The sequence below is a fragment of the Prunus persica genome, chromosome G6 (genome assembly GCF_000346465.2).
Source record: "Prunus persica cultivar Lovell chromosome G6, Prunus_persica_NCBIv2, whole genome shotgun sequence".
NCBI classification, from domain to species: domain Eukaryota; kingdom Viridiplantae; phylum Streptophyta; class Magnoliopsida; order Rosales; family Rosaceae; genus Prunus; species Prunus persica.
Window position 1 is genome coordinate 2,146,978 of NC_034014.1, and position 21,149 is coordinate 2,168,126.

General features: G+C 37.3%; 3 protein-coding genes across 4 annotated transcripts; all 3 read right to left on the bottom strand.

The window, feature by feature from the left end:
- Window positions 1,865–11,344, bottom strand: LOC18772406 (mediator of RNA polymerase II transcription subunit 15a). 2 transcript variants are annotated; one of them, XM_020565410.1, is made up of 12 exons: window positions 11,046–11,344; window positions 10,541–10,672; window positions 10,298–10,409; window positions 10,002–10,122; window positions 8,344–9,624; window positions 6,200–6,270; window positions 5,413–5,487; window positions 3,729–5,105; window positions 3,266–3,610; window positions 2,699–2,893; window positions 2,521–2,609; window positions 1,865–2,400 (listed from the first exon to the last, which is right to left on the bottom strand). In XM_020565410.1, the coding sequence occupies exons 2-12, from the start codon at window positions 10,648–10,650 to the stop codon at window positions 2,193–2,195; spliced, it is 3,984 nt and encodes a 1,327-aa protein (XP_020420999.1). In that variant the 5' UTR covers window positions 10,651–10,672; window positions 11,046–11,344; the 3' UTR covers window positions 1,865–2,192. The 2 variants fall into 2 exon arrangements, with proteins under 2 accessions (XP_020420999.1, XP_020420998.1); XM_020565409.1 differs by having other exon boundaries at window positions 8,248–9,624.
- LOC109949544 (mediator of RNA polymerase II transcription subunit 15a-like) lies at window positions 12,153–15,099 on the bottom strand. The gene is made up of 4 exons (XM_020565416.1): window positions 15,018–15,099; window positions 13,468–13,544; window positions 12,809–12,883; window positions 12,153–12,567 (listed from the first exon to the last, which is right to left on the bottom strand). The coding sequence occupies exons 1-4, from the start codon at window positions 15,073–15,075 to the stop codon at window positions 12,337–12,339; spliced, it is 441 nt and encodes a 146-aa protein (XP_020421005.1). The 5' UTR covers window positions 15,076–15,099; the 3' UTR covers window positions 12,153–12,336.
- Window positions 16,022–19,800, bottom strand: LOC18773461 (mediator of RNA polymerase II transcription subunit 15a). The gene is made up of 8 exons (XM_020565415.1): window positions 19,630–19,800; window positions 19,188–19,302; window positions 18,931–19,042; window positions 18,659–18,752; window positions 17,922–18,077; window positions 17,496–17,610; window positions 16,433–16,544; window positions 16,022–16,332 (listed from the first exon to the last, which is right to left on the bottom strand). Exons 2-8 carry the CDS (start codon window positions 19,295–19,297, stop codon window positions 16,219–16,221), a joined length of 813 nt encoding a protein of 270 aa, XP_020421004.1. The 5' UTR covers window positions 19,298–19,302; window positions 19,630–19,800; the 3' UTR covers window positions 16,022–16,218.

Sequence of the window (21,149 nt, forward strand, 5' to 3'; positions counted from 1 at the left end):
GAACTCTCAAATTGATTTAGTATGAAATTTATGTCTCTTCAATATCAAATTAGGAAATGTTAAAACTAGCAAAGTAATATCTATAAAGTATAAACTAATGCAACAAAGAGGGTCCTTTTTTCTTAATTTTTTTATATATTAAATAGTATAATTGTAACATCACACATCGACCAATGGAGAGGGGGTGATGTGCCTTATATGTACATGCCCACCTCCATCTAACAAGAGGCTTTTTGGAAGCTCACTGGCTTCAGAGTCATGGAAACTCCGAAGTCAGGCGAATTGGGGCTAGAGTAATCCTGTGATGGGTGAACTACTGAGAAGTTGTTCATGAGTTCTTAGAAACAAAACCGTGAGAGCAGAGAGGGGGGCCCAAAGCAGACAATATCGTGCTACGGCGGAGCCGATCTTGGGATGTGACAATTTAGTATCAGAGCCACTCTGCCATATGGTGCGAATGTGCCGATGAGGACGTCGGGCCCTTAAGGGAGGTGGATTGTAACATCACACATCGACCAACGAAGATGGAGTGATGTGTCTTATATGTACATGCCCACCTTCATCTAGCACTAGGCCTTTTGGGAGCTCACTGGCTTCGGAGTCATGAGAACTCCAAACTTAAGTGAGTTAGGGCTAGAGCAATCTGCTCGACTACACCTTTTAAATATAATGTATTCAATGAGTATAGCCACCCGGCTATACTACTGTTTTGATTTAAAAATAGTATAGCCGCGCGGCTAGACTGTTTTGACGCGTGCACTAGGCATTCGTTTTGGTTTTTTTTTTTTTTTTTTTAATAAATATAAATAGTATAGCCCATTGGCTATACTCGATTTTCTAAATTTTTTAATAAATTAGTACAGCCAAGCAGCTATAATATTTCTAAACACGTGGGCTCCTATTTGCTAGGTGGGTTCTTTTTCTTTCATAAGTAGTATAGCCGTGCATACGTGGTTTTTTCATTAAAAAAAAAAAAAAAGGATAGCCGCGTGGCTTTACTCGACACTTTTATAAAAAAAATGTTTTTTTAAATAAATAGTATAGCCAAGTGGCTATACTATATTTAAATATGCTCGGATCCTTTTTTTCTTTTAAATTTTTTTCCTCGATTTTCTTTTATCAATAAGAATAGTTTAAAGCATTATCCATTATCCATAATGGGCTCCCTAAACCATCTACTTAGACAAATTTTAGGGAGGAATTGAAAAAATACAGTTACAACCATGCTCCCTATCCACCTCCTAAAATAGGAAAACCTCTAGGAGCTCCTAAATTTGAGAAGAGAGAAAGGATTCCTAGTGGCTCCCTATAATTTAATGTTGTTGTTTTATGCATATTTTAAACTTTTAATTAACACAAACTATTTTTTTAATATTATTTTGTATAGAGATGGATCAATTATATTGAATTAAAAAATAATTATAGTATTTATGACTCTCTAAACTAAGGAGTATGATTGGAGTTCAAATTTTATAGAAAGCTTCTAAAATAACTTGTGTACTTTTAACTAAATTTTAACTGAAAAATAGAGGGCATGATTGTAAATACTCTTAAACATAAACATACTTCTCTATAGAGAGCCTGTGCAACTGACATTGCATTGCATATTTTTGCTGATTCAGATAGAAGAGAAGGTGTTCCAAATTTTGTTATCAAGTGCTACATGGACTCCAAAACGTCCTCTGCCCACCCCACCACATATGTACCTGGCCCCAACCCCGGCCCCAAGCCCGGACAGATCGGATCGGGTCCATCCGATCTGACCACAACAAGGTCCTCACTCAGAAGAAACTCTTCTTATTTCTCCAGGGATATCCATCTTATAGAACCACCAGGAGAAGGGGATGGGAATATTGATACAATCTGTCACAAACAGAAAGCAGAATACTGCATATAATGGGGCATTTTCAACCCAACGAAAAAGACAGACAGATCACAGATGATTTACAGTATCCAAACTACAACACACATATGTTACCTAGGATAAATCCAAGAAGAACAACCCCAACATTATTCACTTTGGAAAATCTGGCCATATACAAAACATCACAAGTTCCTCCTATACATGCCTTAACCTATAGACCATCCAAAAATTGCTTCATCATTGCAGCAAAACAGCAGTAGATAAATTATGCATCACGGTTATCATAACAACCCTCGGAATAGCTTATTTCAGGTCTGAAGAAAGATTATCAAGCAGCACTCAAGCAGTTCTCCCATGTCCCATACTTCGAGCTAAAACTGCCTCCACCACTCTGCTGCGCATGCTCGGAAATAACTGCACGTGCACAAACATCCCAAGTCCTTGCTATCTCACCAAGGGACATGGGTTGTGAAATGCTTCGTAGAGAGATGCTAAACTTTGACTTTGCCTTTACAGAAAGATCTTCATACTCCTTACTGTCAAAGAAAAACATTAAAGTCAAATTTATGCTGAGTATTCTCAGTAAGAAATGCCACATCTCTTAGTTTATGTAACAGCAGCAGCAGTATGTAAAGTCGGATTGCTTATTTCCTCACCTGACTTCAACTGGAAACTTGTCCAAGAGTATTGGAGAGCAGTTGGGATAATTCATGGGAACAAGCAGTCTCAATGGCTGAATCGGTGACTGCACCATATTAAAGACAAGTAAATACAAGAAATATCAATATTATGAACACAGGTAACAAGTCATTAAATTCACATTTGAGAGCCCACCATTTGTGCTGACGCGTACTGCGATTTCAAGTTTGGACTGAGAGCCACAGCATCAAACGAGCACTTGACAATGGTTCCCTCACCCCCTTCAGCAGCGGCTGCACTGGGATCAACATCTTCATCACTGATATTAACAACTGTGTCGATAAGCCGCCGATTTATTTCTCTTATTTCTTCCAAAAGAGCATGATTAGCCTGCAAGATAAGCCACATAATTAATTATGTCCACTGAAGAAGCAGGATTAAGGTTGGTTCTGCAATTTCCTGATCCAATAATGAATCTCTCTCTCCCCACAGAGGAAAAAAAGAAGAGAACATTATTCCCTGTCCCTTTTTTTCCTTAAGCACAATTACTTTATTCCCAAGAAGTTGCTTTTCTTCTATAATCTAACAACAATGCAGCACCTTAAACAGTGGACTCACAGTCAACATCTACCGCCCATCTTTATAATATAAAAATATAATAAAAGTATTCCACAGAGGCAAATGCCTCATCTCAAAATGTGCGAAGGCAGGCAACTAGTTTTCATTGCTTGATGAGTATATACCACAACAAAAGTTTAATACCTCAATCCTTGGCCTCTTGATACGAGATGTTGCAGTTGACTCCAGATCAGATGTCTCTGAATTGGTCAACTGCTTAAAACTATCATTCATGCTGCCAGCTGATGACACCACATTTAAGGGCACGGCACTTGTGTAGCGCCTCATTTTCCTAGTCCCATTTGTTCCATCATGAGTCATAACATTTCTTGCTTGCAGACGACACTTTGTCATGGCAACCAAATCCTCACCAACTGCAGCTCTGGATCCATTACCTGGTGCTGACCCTGCTATCCTATCAATCATACTGACTACGGAGCCAATGTCACTCACAGAGGCACTTAATGCATTTGGTGACATCGATTTCACCTGAAAGATACAATTACAGAAATTTTATCCAACCGAGAGGATTTGATGAAAACAAGAACTTAGTACGTACGTTCTGAAACATCATTTTAACCACTCCAAGAGAATCAGCTTTACTAACCGCTTTAATTAAGCGTTCAAGAGGCTGCTCTGTAACACTCGACTTGCCAGAAATAGTTGACAAAGCATTAACATGAGTATCTGGTACGCTAAATTCAGCAAGCAAAGGAGAGGCTGATATCCCAGGGGTGCCAATGGCAAGGGACTGGACCTGCGCTCCGACACCAGTTGTTTGTTGATGTCCGACATTCCCAGCATTCGAGAGTGAGGAAGGTTTCTCAGAATCCCCTGGCATAGGGGACGGGGCCATGGGAGTTGATGGAGACGGGATGACAAAAGGTGAACTAGCAGTTTGCAATGGGGTTCCAGCTTTTGGGTGAGTCAGTAAATTTTGCTGGTCAACTTGGGGAGAAGAATGCTGCGAAATTTGTGGAGATGCAGCCTGAAGGAGTTGGTTTGTAGGAAATGGAGATCCTGATTTCAACTGTGGATGAGGATAAGCACGCTGGCCTGCAGAGAGATGTTGCTGAAAAACCCCTTGCTTTACACCCATCCCCTGTCTCATCTTCAAGTCATTTACATCATTCATTTGATGAAGCTGTGGCATTTGCTGTTGGTGCGCCTGCAACTGTGCTGGAAGCTGCTGCTTCGCTTGCAGTTGTAACTGCTGCTGCTGCTGCTGCTGCTGCTGCTGCTGTTGATGTTGCAGTAACTGCTGCTTCTGCATCAATTGCTGCTGCATCTGTCGATGTTGAAATTGTTGCTTGAGTGAATTCTGAAACATTTGATGTTCCTGCTGTTGTTTCAAATGCTGGTGTTGAAGCATACCAGAAGTTGACTGAATGGAATTCATGTTTGCCTGTAGCATATTAACCCCACTCTGTGATGACAAGGCATTCATATTTGCTTGTTGGGGAGCACTGACAGGAGTTTGTTGGTTACTTCCCACAGGAACCTGCTGCAATGAGTTCAGTGCATTCCCTTGTCCTGAATCCATGCTGGAACTAGGTGGCAATGAATTCATCATGTTCTGCTGTGCTGTTGAAACCCCAGATAAAGCCGACATAGAACTTTGCTGCAAGCTTGTCATATTGCTCTGCGGCATTGCAGAACCTTGCAAGTTCATTGATTGCAACTGTGGGTTCATTTGATTTTCATGAGATTGCACTTGAGTCATTTGAGATTGTGACTGCTGCATGGAGTGCATATGGGGTGGGGGGAGCTGCCCTTGCTGCAGAGAAGAAACTGGCTTCCTAGGTCTATTTGTATTAATAAAATTTACTATCTGCTTTTCGTATAAAAGCAACTTGTCCTTCAAACCAGGTGAAATGCTACTTTTGGAAATCTGCAAGACTGATATGAGGCGCTCTAACATGGTCCTGAACATTTTCAGTTTGTCAAGCTGCTCTGATTTTGGTTGTTGTGGAAGAGAATCATGCTGGCAAACAGAGAGAACAATATATATGATGAGTAAGCAAAAAAACAACCAATATTAGAAGTAACAAGATTTTGTAGCAGATAATATTATTGGCTTTGTAACTAAAAAAGGTAAAATATTATTCACATTGTTGGTGGGGTAGCAGTCCCATGTAGACAGTATACATGGCTGGAATAAGTAAAAGGTAGATCCAGTTGGAGAGATCTATCATCGACCATCACCACAATATCCTTGAAGAGAAAGGCTGCTCAATGGTAAATGTTGAGCAACAAATAGTATAGGGAAAAAAAATGAAGTGATTACAAACCTGCTGAAGTTTAGTAGCAATTTTCTGATACATTTCACTTAGTTCAGGTAAGTACATCTCCTTCATGACTTTGATCTGCAAAAATGGAGTAAGAAAGGCAAAGATAATTAGAAAGGACTTTGTTGTAGCTACATGCTTGCAGATACCATAATATCACCAGATTTCTTTGTTTCGTGGTAGCTCATGCATCTATAAGTTTTCCTGTCCAATGCTTCAAAATACAGTGCCAACGGAAAAGAGCTCATGCATGCAACAACGAATTTGGAAAGTATGACTTCATGCATGCTTGTACGTAAGGTATGGACAGTTCAGATAGAGCCTGAATACGATCCCTACCAAGACAGCCAAACTTACCCTTACTTCCTTTTTAATAATATAGTAATATGGGAATGTAATCTTCTTTCTACTGAAAATAATAGAAATTTTGATTTTCTACCCATACACAACATATATGTATTCCTACCGATATTTACTGTTATCCCAGCAAACCCTGCCGTCAATTCCCTTTTCAATCCTATATAACATGTGAATGCAATTTCCCTGAAAAGTGTATTCCTAAGTTTTATTACCTTCTATGCCCTTTTTTCTATACTAAACCATGCATTTTTATATATTCCTATATGATCACCAGTATCTACCCTTGTTACAGCAGTTAATTACATTCCCCACAAATCCTGTATATAATCCCAACACAAATAGCCAAACCCCAAATTGCGCCTTCTCTTTCTTTCTAATCTTATATCCAATGCGAATGCCATTTAATGGACAACAAGTCAGGGCATCTTACTTTTTGAAAGACCTCCTCTTGCCAATCACCCCCAGTTGCATGTCCAGTCTGGGCAGTGGAATCTAGAGATGCTACAAAATATACAGAAATATATGTCAGATATTTGCACATAGACAGTTATGATTGAGAAAAATCATTGCCTGCAGAACATTGATAAAGAAAAATGGAAAACTATCCTGTCCAAAATAGTTTAAAATGTATGTTTATAAAATAAAATTAAAAATATCATTTCATTACATGAGCTAAGGCAGAACAGGACTATGCACGCACTAGATTGTGGACAATCCATGGCAACTATATTTAATAAACAAAGTAGCAAAATAGTAAGGCTCCACACACACATACACACCAAAAAAAAAAAAAAAAAAACTCTTCATCTATAAACCAATTGAAGCAAAATTCATGAATTAAAAACCATATTTTTAAAACCAAAGGGATGAAAGACACTTCAGATAAGATTTTGCTCCTAGTTTCTGCTTATGAGGAAAAGTTTCACATCTACTTGTTGCCAAAGAAATAGAAGCGTTTGGAAAAGAGCTTAACAATATGTAACAACATTTTCTCTAACACCGTAAGTCAAGAAAAAACAAAGATGCAAAACCTGAAGTGAAAGGAAACAAAAGCTTCATCTTTCATCAGTAAAGTCAAAGATATAAAATCTTCAAGCAACTTTGATTATAAACAAGAAGCACCAGAGTTGAAAGGTATACTTATGGGACTCAAGGTGGTCTATATGCCTATTTTAGGAGTAGACGCAAAACTAGTAACAAGGCTATTTACATACAATCTATTCTGCTAGTAGGCTTACTATTTCGTTATCCTTGTGGATTATTTCCTATATATTTTTTTTGGAATAGAAACTATGTAAATTCAAAGAGATAAACAAAGAAACAAGCAATTGGATAAGGAATCCACAAGAACAAAACAAAAGAAAACAGCAACCTCAAGACCAAAACAAAGGAAGGAAAAGAGGACAAAAGCAAACAAAAAGGCCACCCAGGAAAAAAGAAAAGAGCAACACATCACTTCACAACTGCTACCAAATGTCGCATAATAGAAGAGAGCCAAATCCTTAAAAACAGGAGTAACCGAATCCCATAAAGCCTATTTCCTATCTAACCAGGTCAACTCTATAATTGAGCCCTAGTTCCGCCTATTGATATTGAGAATACAAGAATAAAGCTGAAATTTTTATCTTGATTTTGGTATTTGACTTCGTTTATCTTTCCTCCGGTGTGCTGCATCCTATATTAGTTAACGCCCTCAATTCCTTTCATATAAACTTAAACCACACTGAGCATCTAATTAGCAAACACAATTCACAAAATTTTATGTCCACTAGATATTGCTAATTAACCTTTAAAAAAATGTAAACTTGACATGGCTTGTTTTAGCTCTATCTTTTAATATGACCGGACATTTTGCATAGGAAAAGACATTATATGTGGTTTAACAATATAGAGCACACAACCAAGGATAAACATGTTTGACAGATAAAGGATGATGCACCTATTTAACAGGATTGTATACACTACTCTACTGTGTGTTTGTATTGTGCTTCAGTGATGGTCACAGCAAACAATCAGCAAACTATCTAAGTTTTGAAACTATAAAAGTATAAAGGTGGAGTGCACCTACTTGGCATGATAGACGGCACAAACGTTCTGTTGACTAAGTCCAATTGTGCATCCATGTATATTTTAATAAAAGAAGTCACATACGAGAAGATAACATTCCAAAGTTCAATTATTTTCATGGAATCTAGACCCATACATCAAGCAGGCATAACAAAATATATTTCTCCATAAGTCATCCAAAAAAAGTGTAGCACCACAAAAGCAAACATACAAATAAGAAGCCTGTTTGCATCACAAAACCAGCTAAATCTCATAAAAGTGACAGGGTTGACCCACAATGGAACGGCCCAAATGAAAAGTAAAATTCTGTCCAAAACATGCATCTATGATAATCTAAATAACATGAAATCACATGCATAAGAAAAGCAACAATTACAAGTGTTGGAAACTACATAATTGCAAAAATCATACTCGATGATGTCTCAGGAAGGGGTCTTTGAGATTGATATAACTGCTTTTGCTGATCCATTACGTTTTGTGGTTGCAGCATGGTTCCAGGAACCTGACCTGAGGCTTGAAGTCTTTGCTGCATATCTCGTTGCAGCGGATTTGACTGCTGTTGCAAACCCAATTGCTGCATCTGTGGAGGCTGCGACTGAATCTGTGACAACAATTGTTGCTGTGATGCCTGAGGTTGTGACTGCTGTCCTTGAGGGGGTAACAAGTTAGATGAACTCTGATGTTGTTGTTGTTGCTGTCCTTGAACCTTGGATTGTTGCAACAAGTGTACAGAGTGCTGATTAGTTTGCATGCTTGAGTTACCACTTTGAGTTCCAAGGTGCTGCTGTTGCTGTAACCCAGTAACATTACTCTGAGGGCCCAACTGTGGCTGATGCATATTTGAAAGGTTGCTTTGCTGAGCCATTAACTGCTGCTGCTGTTGTTGTTGCTGCTGCTGCTGCTGCTGCTGTTGTTGAAGGTTTAAAATGTTATTCTGCTGGCTCAGTAACCTCTGTTGTTGCTGTTGCTGCTGCATATCCCCAACATTGTTTTGTTGTCCGATTAGCTGATTCTGCGACAAGCTCGTAGCATTTGACTGTTGCACCATAAGCTGCTGCTGTTGCTGCTGCTGTGGGGGTAATATTGGCTGTTGTGGCATTGATGTTTGCTGTTGGTGAACAACAGAGGCCTGTTGTTGTTGAGGCTGTCTGAGAACTGACTGTGGATGCTGCTGAAGCATAGATGGTGTTGACTGTTGAATTGCAGATTGTTGATTCTGCTGAAGACTAGAGAGAGATGATTGCACCACAGAAGGTTGAATAACAGATGATGTTTGCATAACAGGTTGCTGAGAAGACTGCAACTGAGTTGGTTGTAATAGGTTCGGCTGCTGTTGCTGCTGTTGGACAAGTTGTGGGATATTTCCCTGCTGATATTTGGGCTTCAAAAGAGGATGTTGCTGATGTTGCAACTGTTGATGGTACATATACTGCTGGGAATTCTGGGATTGCTGCTGCTGCTGCTGCTGCTGCTGCTGTTGTGGAACTACCTGTTGCCTTCCTGGCAATTGCCTTTGAGAAGTAGCAAACATATTGGAGGGTACCCCCTGGCCCATATTCTGCATGTTTTGATTTTGCCCAACAATACTTGGAATAGGAGTCTGGGTTAAACCGGATGAAGGAGGTAGAGCAGATGATAAGCCAGCAGAACTTTGAACTCCAGCAGCTGGAATGTTATTCTGAATGTTCTGTGATAAGAGTTGTTGACGTGCCTGAGATTGATTAGCTGGCAACGGCATAGAGAGTGATTGCCCTTGATTGGGGACTTGGGGTTGCATACCAAAAGACCCTACTCATGTAAAATAGAAAGAATAAACACCAAATAAACATTTCCAAATAGATAAAAAAGTTAAAAAAGTGAAAAAAGTAAAAAAAACAAATTAAGTAAAAAGATATAGCAACCAGATTCCAGTCTTGAAATTTCACCATACAAGCCAACAGATATCAACAATGAATCTTCCCAGGTAAGAAATGTGGGAATAAGGAAACGATATGGTTTTTCAAGCATTTAACTATCAAGAAGAAAGCTACATATAAAATAGAATAACAACCCACCCTCCATTTCATAAAGCATGTATGCTGGGAGAAGAAAGTAGTAGTTCACAGAGTAACTGAAAGTTGTATAGGTGCATGAAATGGGAGCACAGTTTCCATAGTTGTTTTTACCTGGATCAGGGGGTCTGTTGCTATTACCAGCAGAGTTGGATTGTAAAGAATTGGCCATTGTGTTCTGAGACTTGGTCTCCATTGTTAGCATCTTCAGACTAATCTTCCGTAGGTAATCTGACTGTAAAAAGAAACCCATGCTAAACTTAGACTACATTGCTATCCAAAATACAAAGAAAGCTGAAACACAGACCACGCTTATTTAAGAAATTACATATGTATAGATCAGTACATATCTAAGTAGAGTTACTTGTCATATACAAAGAAAAATTTGGACCCAAGAGTTATTGAAGTACCTGGCTTGTGGCAGCAGTATAAATCTTTTCCTCAAACCTTACGGCAATTTTCTTGAGCTCCTGTAATCCCTCATGACCAGAGAAAGGGAGATGCCTCTTCAATGTATCCATTCTTCACATGCCATATATTTAAAATAAGTTACTAACAACCAAGGCATGGAGGTAGTGTTCATAACAACGAAAGTGAATTCAGGATAAATAATTCAATCCACTAAGCTTTTTTCTTACGAAAGAAACACATACATCTTGTTTACAATTCTTTGCCTTGAATCCGGCTGCAGTTGACTCCTCCAATCTCCTGCATCCATGGGGGCCTCTCCAACTTGAGGAGGCCTCCAATTATTGGTATCCATCAAATCCAAGGAACCGAACAAACTGTCAAACAAAAAAGAACAAAATATTGAGCAACCTCAATGAAAACCCACGAAAAGGCACAAAATTTGTACAAAACATACTAAACTTAAACGATGATAAAGTTTCCAAATATGAAATCTTTTTTGTGTCCAAAATGGATCCACTTAAGCTGATTTTAAACATGATTTTGTCATGAAATTCTCCAATATACAATCCCTGAATTCACATATGCAAAAGCAAAGCTTACAATTCACATACAATCGAAAACTCAATACGATTTTCGACAATCAGAGGGAAAAAAAACCCAACAATGAATTCTACACCAAACCCCTAATCTGTTTCTATCAAAAAGAAGGAAAAAAAAATCCAATAAAATTGAAAACAAAAAAATTACCGTTTCTTTTTGGAGATTGAAAAGTCTAGGCAGCTCGAAGCAGAAGAATTTGGGAGATGAAAGAAAAATTGCCGAAGTCGGAAATTAGGGGAAGAAGGGGGTTTTCAGGCACAAAGACTCAAGTGAATAAATATTGAATTGATTGATGCGTTGGAACGAAACAACTAAATCCTATTTTAAACGAAGCATCAATATCTGACCCTCTTTTTTTTGGGGTCTTTTTTTCAAATTTCTGATTTTTTTAGTTTGGTTCGGAGTAAGCTCATGGGGACAAAAAGACAATAAGACCAGTATCGTTGAAACTTTATAAGTTGCCACTTGCCCCTTATCTTTGCCCCTCATCTGGGCAATCACCCACCCCAACCGGAAACTTCCGTTTCAGTCCACGGAAACCCTTCACTACGTCACCCTTTTATTTTTATGAACAACTAGTTTATCAACACGCACTTTAATTGGCTTAAATATGACGCATATTTTAAACTAGCCTCTTGACACTCGCCCGCCCATGCATCAATCTAAATTGTGTATTATTATTTTGCTTAAATTTATAATAGTCCCTTGGCGCACACGTATGAATTTTTTTTTGTTTCTTATTTTGTTTTTTAATTTTAGAACTAGTTTTAGAACTTTTGTTTTAATATATTCAAAATGCTAGCTTCTCAAAATGCAGGACATCGTTTTCTTTTCTTTTCTTTGTTTATTTATTCTTGCATTTAATATTTTTAATTGTATAACTTTATTGCTTTATCCTTTTAAAATGAAATATTTAGTTAGGATCTTTTTCTCTTAATATTTAGAAACTTAACACTAATAAAAGGGTCGTCTTTTGCTTTACCTTAAATAATCACACTCCTTTTGTTATAAATTCATGGTTTATACGTGATCCATCTAACGTTTATAAAGTTATTTAGGGTGCCGGAATTTTAGGGTGTGTAAATAAAATAGTCGTGGGTTTATATATCACATTTTGGGTGGGAGACAACTTTGCATGACTAAGGTGGTGGGGGTTTGCTCAATCCTTCTTGATTTGTAAAAGCTTTGGGCTAAGTTCGGCCCATGAGAAAAGAGAAACTTTGCATGTGGAACAAGAATATACAACATAAAATATAAGATATAGGATAGCGTTCCGACTAGAGTATTAACATTAGAAACAGTTTGGAAATTGTTTCTCGCTCTTCTTCGACAAACACTTGAGTTTCTGAAATTTTTCATCACAAATATGTGCATTTTATTTAAGACCAAGTTACGAAATGTGTATATTCCACATGTCAAGGGAAGACACGAGGCCGTTTCAGGTAGGAGGGGCGGCTGTGCTGTCCATTGATGCCTTGCAGAAACTGGCTTCGCAGGCATTAATAAAATTTACTATCTGCTTTTCGTAAAAAAACAACTTGCAATTCAAACCAGGTGAAATGCTACTTTTGGAAATCTGTAAGACTGATATGAGGCGCTCTAACATGGTCCTGAGCATTTTCAGTTTGTCAAGCTGCTCTGATTTTGGCGGTTGTGGAAGAGAATCATGCTGGCAAACAGAGAGAACAACATATATGATGAGGAAGCCAAAATACAACCAATATTAGAAGTAACAAGATTTTGTAGCAAATAATATTATTGGCTTTGTAACTGAAATAAGTAAAAGGTAGATCCAGTTGGAGGGATCTATCATAGGTCATCACCACAATATCCTTAAAGAGAAAGACCGCTCAATGGTAAACGTTAAGCAACAAATAGTATAGGGAAAAAAAAATGAAGTGATTACAAACCTGCTGAAGTTTAGTAGCAATTTTCTGATATATTTCACTGAGTTCGGGTAAGTACATCTCCTTCATGAGTTTGATCTGCAAAAATCGAGTCAGAAAGGCAAAGATGATTAGAAAGGACTTTGTTGTAGCTACATGCTTGCAGATACCATAATATCACCAGATTTCTTTGTTTCGTAGTAGCTCAAGCATCTAAAGTTTTCCTGTCCAATGCTTCAAAATACAGTGCCAACGGACAAGAATTTGGAAAGTATGACTTCATGCATGCTTGTTCATAAGGTATGGACAGTTCAGATAGAACCTGAATACGATCCTACCAAGACAGCCAAACCTACCCTAACTTCCTTTTTAATAATATTGTGTATATGTATTCCTACCGATATTTGCTGGGAGTCAATTCCCTTTTCAATCCTATATCACATGTGAACGCCATTTTCCTGAAAAGTGTATTCCTGAGTTATATTACCTGCTATGCCCTTTTTTCTATACTAAACCATGCATTTTTATATATTCCTATATGATCAGCAGTTGATTACGTTCCCCACAAATCCTGTATATAATCCCTACACAAATAGCCAAACCCCAAATTGCGCCTTCTCTTTCTTTCTAATCTTATATCCAACATGAATGCCATTTATGGACAACAAGTCAGGGCATCTTACTTTTTGAAAGACCTCCTCCTCCTCTTGCCAATCACCACCAGTTGCATGTCCAGTCTGGGCAGTGGAATCTAGAGATGCTACAAAATATACAGAAATGTATGTCAGATATTTGCACATAGATGGTTATGATTGAGAAAAATCATTGCCTGCAGAACGTTGATAAAGAAAAATGGAAAATATCATGTCCAAAATAGTTTAAAATGTATGTTTGTAAAATAAAATTAAAAATATCACGTAGAAGCCCCATGAGCTAAAGCGGAACAGGACTATGCACGCACTAGATTGTAGACAATCCACGGCAACTGTATTTAATAAACAAAGTAGCAAAATAATAAGGCTCTACAAAAAAAACTCTTCATCTATAAACCAATTGAAGCAAAATTCATGAATTGAAAACCATATTTTTAAAACCAAAGGGATGAAGGACACTTCAGCTAAGATTTTGCTCCTAGTTTCTCCTTATGAGGAAAAGTTTCACATTTACTTTTTGCCAAAGAAATAGAAACGTTTGGAAAAGAGCTTAACAATATGTAAGAACATTTTCTCTAAGTCAAGAAAAAACAAAGATGCAAAACCTGAAGTGAAAGGAAACAAAAGCTTCATCTTCAAGCAAACTTTGATTATAAACAAGAAGCACCAGAGTTGAAAGGTATACTTATGGGACTCAAGGTGGTCTATATGCCTATTTTAGGAGTAGACGCAAAACTAGTAACAAGGCTATTTACATACAATCTATTCTGTTAGTAGGCTTACTATTTCCTTATCCTTGTGGATTATTCCCTATATATATTTTATGGAATAGAAACTATATAAATTCAAAGAGATAAACAAAGAAACAAGCAACTGGATAAGTAATCCACAAGAGCAAAACAAAAGAAAATGTAAACCTGACATGGCTTGTTTTAGCTCTATCTTTCAATATAACCGGATATTTTGCATAGAAAAAGACATTATATGTTGTTTAACAATATGGAGGACACAACCAGGGATAAACGTGTTTGATAGATAAAGGATGATGCACCTATTTAACAGGATTGTATACACTACTCTACTGTGTGTTTGTATTGTGCTTCAGTGATGGTCACAGCAAACAATCAGCAAACTATCTAAGTTTTGAAACTATAAAAGTATAAAGGTGGAGTGCACCTACTTGGCATGATAGCCGGCACAAACATTCTGTTCACTAGGTCCATTGTGCATCCATGTATATTTTAATAAAAGAAGTCACATACGGAGAAGATAACATTCCAAAGTTCGATCATTTTCATGGAATCTAGACCCATACATCGAGCAGGCATAACCAAATATATTTCTCCAGAAGTCATCCAAAAAAAGTGTAGCACCACAAAAGCAAACATACAAATAAGAAGCCTGTTTGCATCACAAAACCAGCTAAATCTCATAAAAGTGACAGCGTCGACCCCTAATGCAACGGCCCAAATGAAAAGTAAAATTCTGTCCAAAACATGCATCTATGATAATCTAAATAACATGCATAAGAAAAGCAACAATTACAAATGTTGGAAACTACATAATTGCAAAAATCATACTTGATGATGTCTCAGGAAGGGCTCTTTGAGATTGATATAACTGATTTTGCTGATCCATCACGTTTTGTGGTTCCAGGATTGAATTGATTGATCCGTTGGAACGAAACAACTAAATCCCATTTTAAACGAACATCAATATCTGAAATTTGTTTTTAAGGGACTTTTTTTCAAATTTCTGATTTTTTTTTTTATAGTTTGGTTCATATTAAGCTCATGGGGACAAAAAGACAATAAAACCAGTATCGTTGCCACTTGCCACTTATCTTTGCCCCTCATCTGGGCAATCACCCACCCCAACTGGAAACTTTCGTTTCAGTAGTCCACGGAAATCCTCCACTACAGCACCCTTTTATTTCTATGAATAACTAGCTTTTCAAGACGCGCTCTAACCTGCGTAAATATGGCGCATATTTTAAACTAACCTCTTGATACTCGCTCGCCGGTGCATCAATCTGAAGTGTGCATTATTATTTTGCTTAAATTTATACTAGTTCCTTGTCATACACGTATGAAATTTTTTTTGTTTCTTATTTTGTTTTTTTACTTTTAGAACGAGTTTTATAACTTTTGTTTTAATATATCCACAATACTAGCTTCTCAAAATGCAGGACATGTTTTTCTTTTCTTTTATTTATTTATTTATTCTTGCATTTAATATTTTTAATTGTATAACTTTATTGCGTTATCCTTTTTAAATGAAATATTTAGTTGGGATCTTTTTCTCTCAATAGTTAGAAACTTACACTAATAAAAGGGTCGTCTTTTGTTTTACCTTAAATAATTACACTCCTTTGGAGTGTGTCGGAATTTTAGGGTGTGTAAATAAAATAGTAGTGGGTGGTTTATATATCAATTTTGGGAGGGAGACAACTTTGCATGACTAAAAGGTAGTGGTGGTTTGCTAAATTCCTTCTTGATATGTGAGTTTTGGGCTAAGTTCGACCCATGAGAAAAGAGCAACTTTGCATGTGGAACAAGAATATACAATATATTTGTCCAAAAAAAAAAAGAATATACAATATAAAATATAGGATTATTACAAGCATATAAATAAAGTGTTCCTACTAAGTAGCAGCATTAGAAACAGTTTAGAAATTGTTTCTTGCTCTTCTTCGACAAACATTTGAGTTTCTGAAATTTTTCATCACAAATACGTGCATTTTATTTAAGACCAAGTCACGAAATTTGTATATTTCACATGTCAAGGGAAGACACGATGCCGTTTCAGGTTGGAGGGGGCGGCGGTAGGTGCTGTCCATTGATACTTGGCCTCAAAGGTGAGCATCTTTAAAGAAATTCTCCGTAGGTAATCAGACTGGAAAAGGAGAGAACAAAACTTAGAATACATTGCATGTACTATGGAAGAAAAAAATAAAATAAAAAAATCATTAGGAACCCAAGAGTTATGGAAGTGCCTGGCTTGAGGAAGAATCATAAGTCCGTTCTTCAAACCTTTCAGCAATTCTCCTGAGTTCATCGATTCCCTCTTGACCACTGACGAGAAGATGCCTCTTTAACGTATTAAGTCTTCACGTGCAACACAGTTAGCAAGTTATTGATCATGAAGGCATGGAGGTGGAGTTCTTAACAACATGAATTCAGAGTAAAGAATCACTCCCGAAAGAAAAATATATGTGAGGGATAGATTAAGCACAAAAAATAATCCATCAGCAGATTTCACAGGGGAAAAAACCAAAGAAGAATACAGCAATGGCATTTACTAGTCCAGAAAAAAGTACGTTATCTTTTAGCTTCAATATCTGAAGCACGCATTATATGGAGCCCGACCTCAGCAGTCACTAGTCCAGCATCCAAATTAGACCACAAGGAATAATTTCACTATAAATAAATCTATTCATGCAGAAAGGGTTGTAGATCATTCAACCTTGTCAACTTCAATACATCCACATGAATGAACACATGTGGGTTTCATTTCATGTATGTATATGAACATGCATCTGTACAGAGTCTATTTTATGATGTCTTGGTCTGATATATATCCACCATATCTCTCAGAATGTTTTCTTTCAATGAGTGCCTCCAATTTTAAACTCACTGCTAACTTGCCTCTGCATTCAATATTGAGAATTTCAGATTGCCCTTTTGTGACAAAACTAAGACAAAGCTGTCTCTGATATAAAAGCTACTAGATAGGCATGGTCAATCTTTTACTATTTATCAGCACCTCCATACAAACCCTTTTTTGGCATGAGACAAATAACACACTTCAACTTGACAAAGTTAAAGAAATGAAAGAGAGAATAAAATTCGGCCCAAGTGTCATACCAAAACATCTAGTAAGACCAATTCTTTTGCATTCCCAATGCACATATAGGACCCCAGTAATGACCACTGGTGAGTGCAATGTAAGAAGAAACAAATAGCTTCAACTAAAAAGATGAGTACACACTGACGGAATCTCTAATTATTTATGGGATCCATGATTTCTAGCTTTTATTTCTTTTTAAACATACTTACATCTTGTCAACAATTCTTCGCCGTGAATCTGGCAGCAATTGGCTCCTCCAATTGCCTGCGACCATTGGCAGTTCACCACCTTGCAGAAGCCTCTCATTATGGGTATCCATCAAATCTAACCAACCAAACACACCGTCAAATAAACAGAAAATTAAATTGCAAACCAGGAAAATGGAAAGTGCAAAACAAGATGCCCAAACCTAAAAGAAACCAAATTCAGAAACTATGGGTGCTCCACTCTAAAGTGTAACAATTTTTCTTTTGGTCGTATAAAGGGTACCATATAAAACGAGGAATAAAACCTAAGAAATAGATCAGTTTGACTGAATTGGATGTCAAAAAAAGAATCTAATGTATGAAAAGTTGGGGCAAAGTTGGGGTTATTCTATGAGTTCCAGACATATTTTGCACGTTAGGATACAGTACTTGGGATAGGAGTCTGGGGTAAACCAGAGGCAGGAGGAATGTTATTCGGAATGTTCTGTGATAATAGTTGTTGGCGTGCTAGAGACTGATTCGCCGACAACTGCATAGAGAGTAATTGCCCTTGGTAGGGGACTTGGGGTTGCACACCAAAAGAACCTACTGAAACAAAATAGAAAAGCGTAAATACCAAATGAGAAAAATTAATGACAATAATAATTGAAACAACAAAGCACATGCACAAGCACCAATTCCTCAACAGAGATTGGAACACCAAAGGGAATGGTGTAATGGTGCAACTGGCTTAAAACTTAAGCAACTTAAGCAAACACACACACACACACACAAAAGCATGTTAGGGTCATCTAAACATCTCCAAGTAATAACAAGCGTAAAGACAAGAACACAATAAATGCCCTATATGTCCCTCATATTCTTCATCATTTGATCCCTTTTCTGAAAGAATATACAACAAACGAATTACGGACTTGAATGCTTACCAACCAATATAAATATCAACAATGAATCTTTTTATATAAGAGATGTGGGAAGAAGGAAACCAGCCATCAAGAAGAAAGCTACGTATGAGTAAACATTAGTTCTCCATTTTTAAAAGCATACATGCAGGGAAACAAAAGGGATAGTCGAAAGTGTAAATGAGATCTGTGTAGGTGCATGAAACAAAAGCACATTTTTTGTCAATTTTTTTTCACCCGGATCAGGGAGCCTGTTTCTTTTACCAGCAGAGTTGGATTGTGAAGAATTGGCCATTCTGTGTTGAGAGTTTGTCTCCATACTGAGCATCTTCAGAGAAATTTTCCGGAGATAATCCGACTGGAAAAAAGAGGTCCACATAAAACTTAAGAATGCATTGATATCCAGTATCCCCGATATAAATAACACAAAAAATATTTTATATATATGTAAGAAATTAAATAGTAGCACATATATACATATCTTAGTAGTATTAGATGTAGCAGCAAAAATAGGACCCTAAGAGTAATGGAAGTACTTGGCTGGTGGCGGCGGTGTGAATCTTTTCCTCAAACCTTACAGCGATTTTCCTGATTTCCTGTAATCCCTCTTGACCAGAGAAGGGAAGATGCCTCTTCAATGTATCCGTTCTTCACATGCAATGCAACACATTTAAGAAAAGTTAATGATCATCAAAGGCAAGAAGGTAGAGCACTTCAAAACAAAAGTGAATTCAGGATGAATAGTAAATCAATCCACTAAATTCTTTCACTTTCATTGTTTAAAGAAGCTTACATCTTGTTGACAATTCTTTGCCGTGAATCTGGCTGCAGTTGACTCCTCCAATCCCCTGCATCAATTGGTGGTTCTCCAACTTGAGGAGGCCTCCAATTATTGTTATCCATCAAATCTAACCAACCCAAAACAAAAACTGTCAAACAAAACCAAAAAAAGAATTGAGTAGCAAGTTCGATGAAAATTTTTGTAAAAAAGCTGCTAACTTTAAATGATGATGGTGATTGTAAAGCATAGATTTTGTCACGAAACTCTCTCCACTACACTATTCCTACGGTCACATACGCAAAAATCCAAAGAACAAAGCTTGCAATTCACATAGTATCGGAAACCCAACAAAAATTACGAAAATCTGAGCGATGAATGAAGAACCATAATCGAACAATTTTAACGGAAGTGACAAGGAAAATTAACCACAAAAAAACAGAGAACAAAATTTCACCGTTTTCTTCGAAGGGACTGGTTCGACTGGAACTGGAAGTGGAGCAATTCGGACTTGAAGAGAAAAGCCTAAAGTAGGAGAAGACGGGAACTTCAATTGTCAATTGGATAGAAACGGGTTGGGTTGCTTCAGAATTAAGTCCTCTAAACAATGAAATTCTCGTTTCATCTTTTGACCAAAACACACAAACAGACAAAAAGGCAATGAAATTGTCGTCACACCTTACAACCCAACCATATTGAATTTCTTATCAACAACAAACAAAAAAAAAAAAAAAAGGATATTGATTTTTGATTGGTAGCTGAGAGTTTTTTAATTTTTATCTGGGTAGGCTGCCTTAGCTTATTTTCGGCGTATGTACAGTGATAGATGGCGACCGTATTTACCTCTACGTCCAAAGTGATAGATTAGATTTGGAAAAATAAAAATTTAATCGTGTGTTTTAACGGTAATTGAATTCGAATTTTCATTGAAGTTGTTTTTTTATAGTTTTTGGTTACCAGATTAGTCTTGTTTTGATAGTGCTGTTGTTTGATTATGTGAACGGACAAGTTTGGAATCTCCGAAATAACATAAGGGTGCAATGGTGAAAAAAAAATTGACTCATGATAGGTTGTTTCTCTAGCTATAGCCCCCCAAAATCACACCTTGAATTTCTTAATTAGAACTCAATTCCTTTATTTTGAATTCGATTACGGATACACAAACATTTTCTACCACCCTCATGGAGCCTCTGCTAATTCATGGGGTCCATTATTTTTATTTTTTCTTCCCTTAACACAAGAAATATTGGAGAAGAAATTATAGAACCTAAAGCCTCGGATGCATAGTTTTAAATACTTTTAACCACTTAAGCATGCTTAAGTCTTGTTGACAAGTCCCTGCTGTGAATCTGGCTGCAATTCGCTCCTCCTATTGCCGTCGACTATTGGCAATTAACCTTGCAGAGGCCTCTCATTATCGATATCCATAAAATCTAACAAACCAAACACGCTGTCAAACAAAACAGCAATATTGAATTGCAAGCCAGGAATGGAAGCTGAAAAACAAGATGCCCAAACCTGAAAGGAGCGCAGCAACTGGCTTACAACTGAAGCAAGTTACTTATGTTTTCTGAAGAAGAAAACACACACACACACACCCAAAAACAAGTTAGGGTCATCTAAACATTTCCAAGTAATAACAAGTGTAAAGACAAGAACACAACAAATGCCCTTTATGTTCATATTTTTAATCATTTGATCCCTTTACCATATACTGACATCGATATTGTCTCCAACTCAACAACCTACATTTAGCATTATCTAAGAAGTATTAAATGTAAACCACCAAGAGTGGCCCAGTGGTTTTGTCCGCCATTTGGGTAAGGCTCTAGGGTTCGGTTGGGTTTGCTCCCCAGTTCGAGTCCCGGCAGTTGCAACACCTAGTGGTCAGCGGCAGGCTCAGTTCCGCGAGTGGGGATTAGTCAAGGTGCGCGCAAGCCGCCCGGACACCTCATGATATTTACCAAAAAAGAAGTA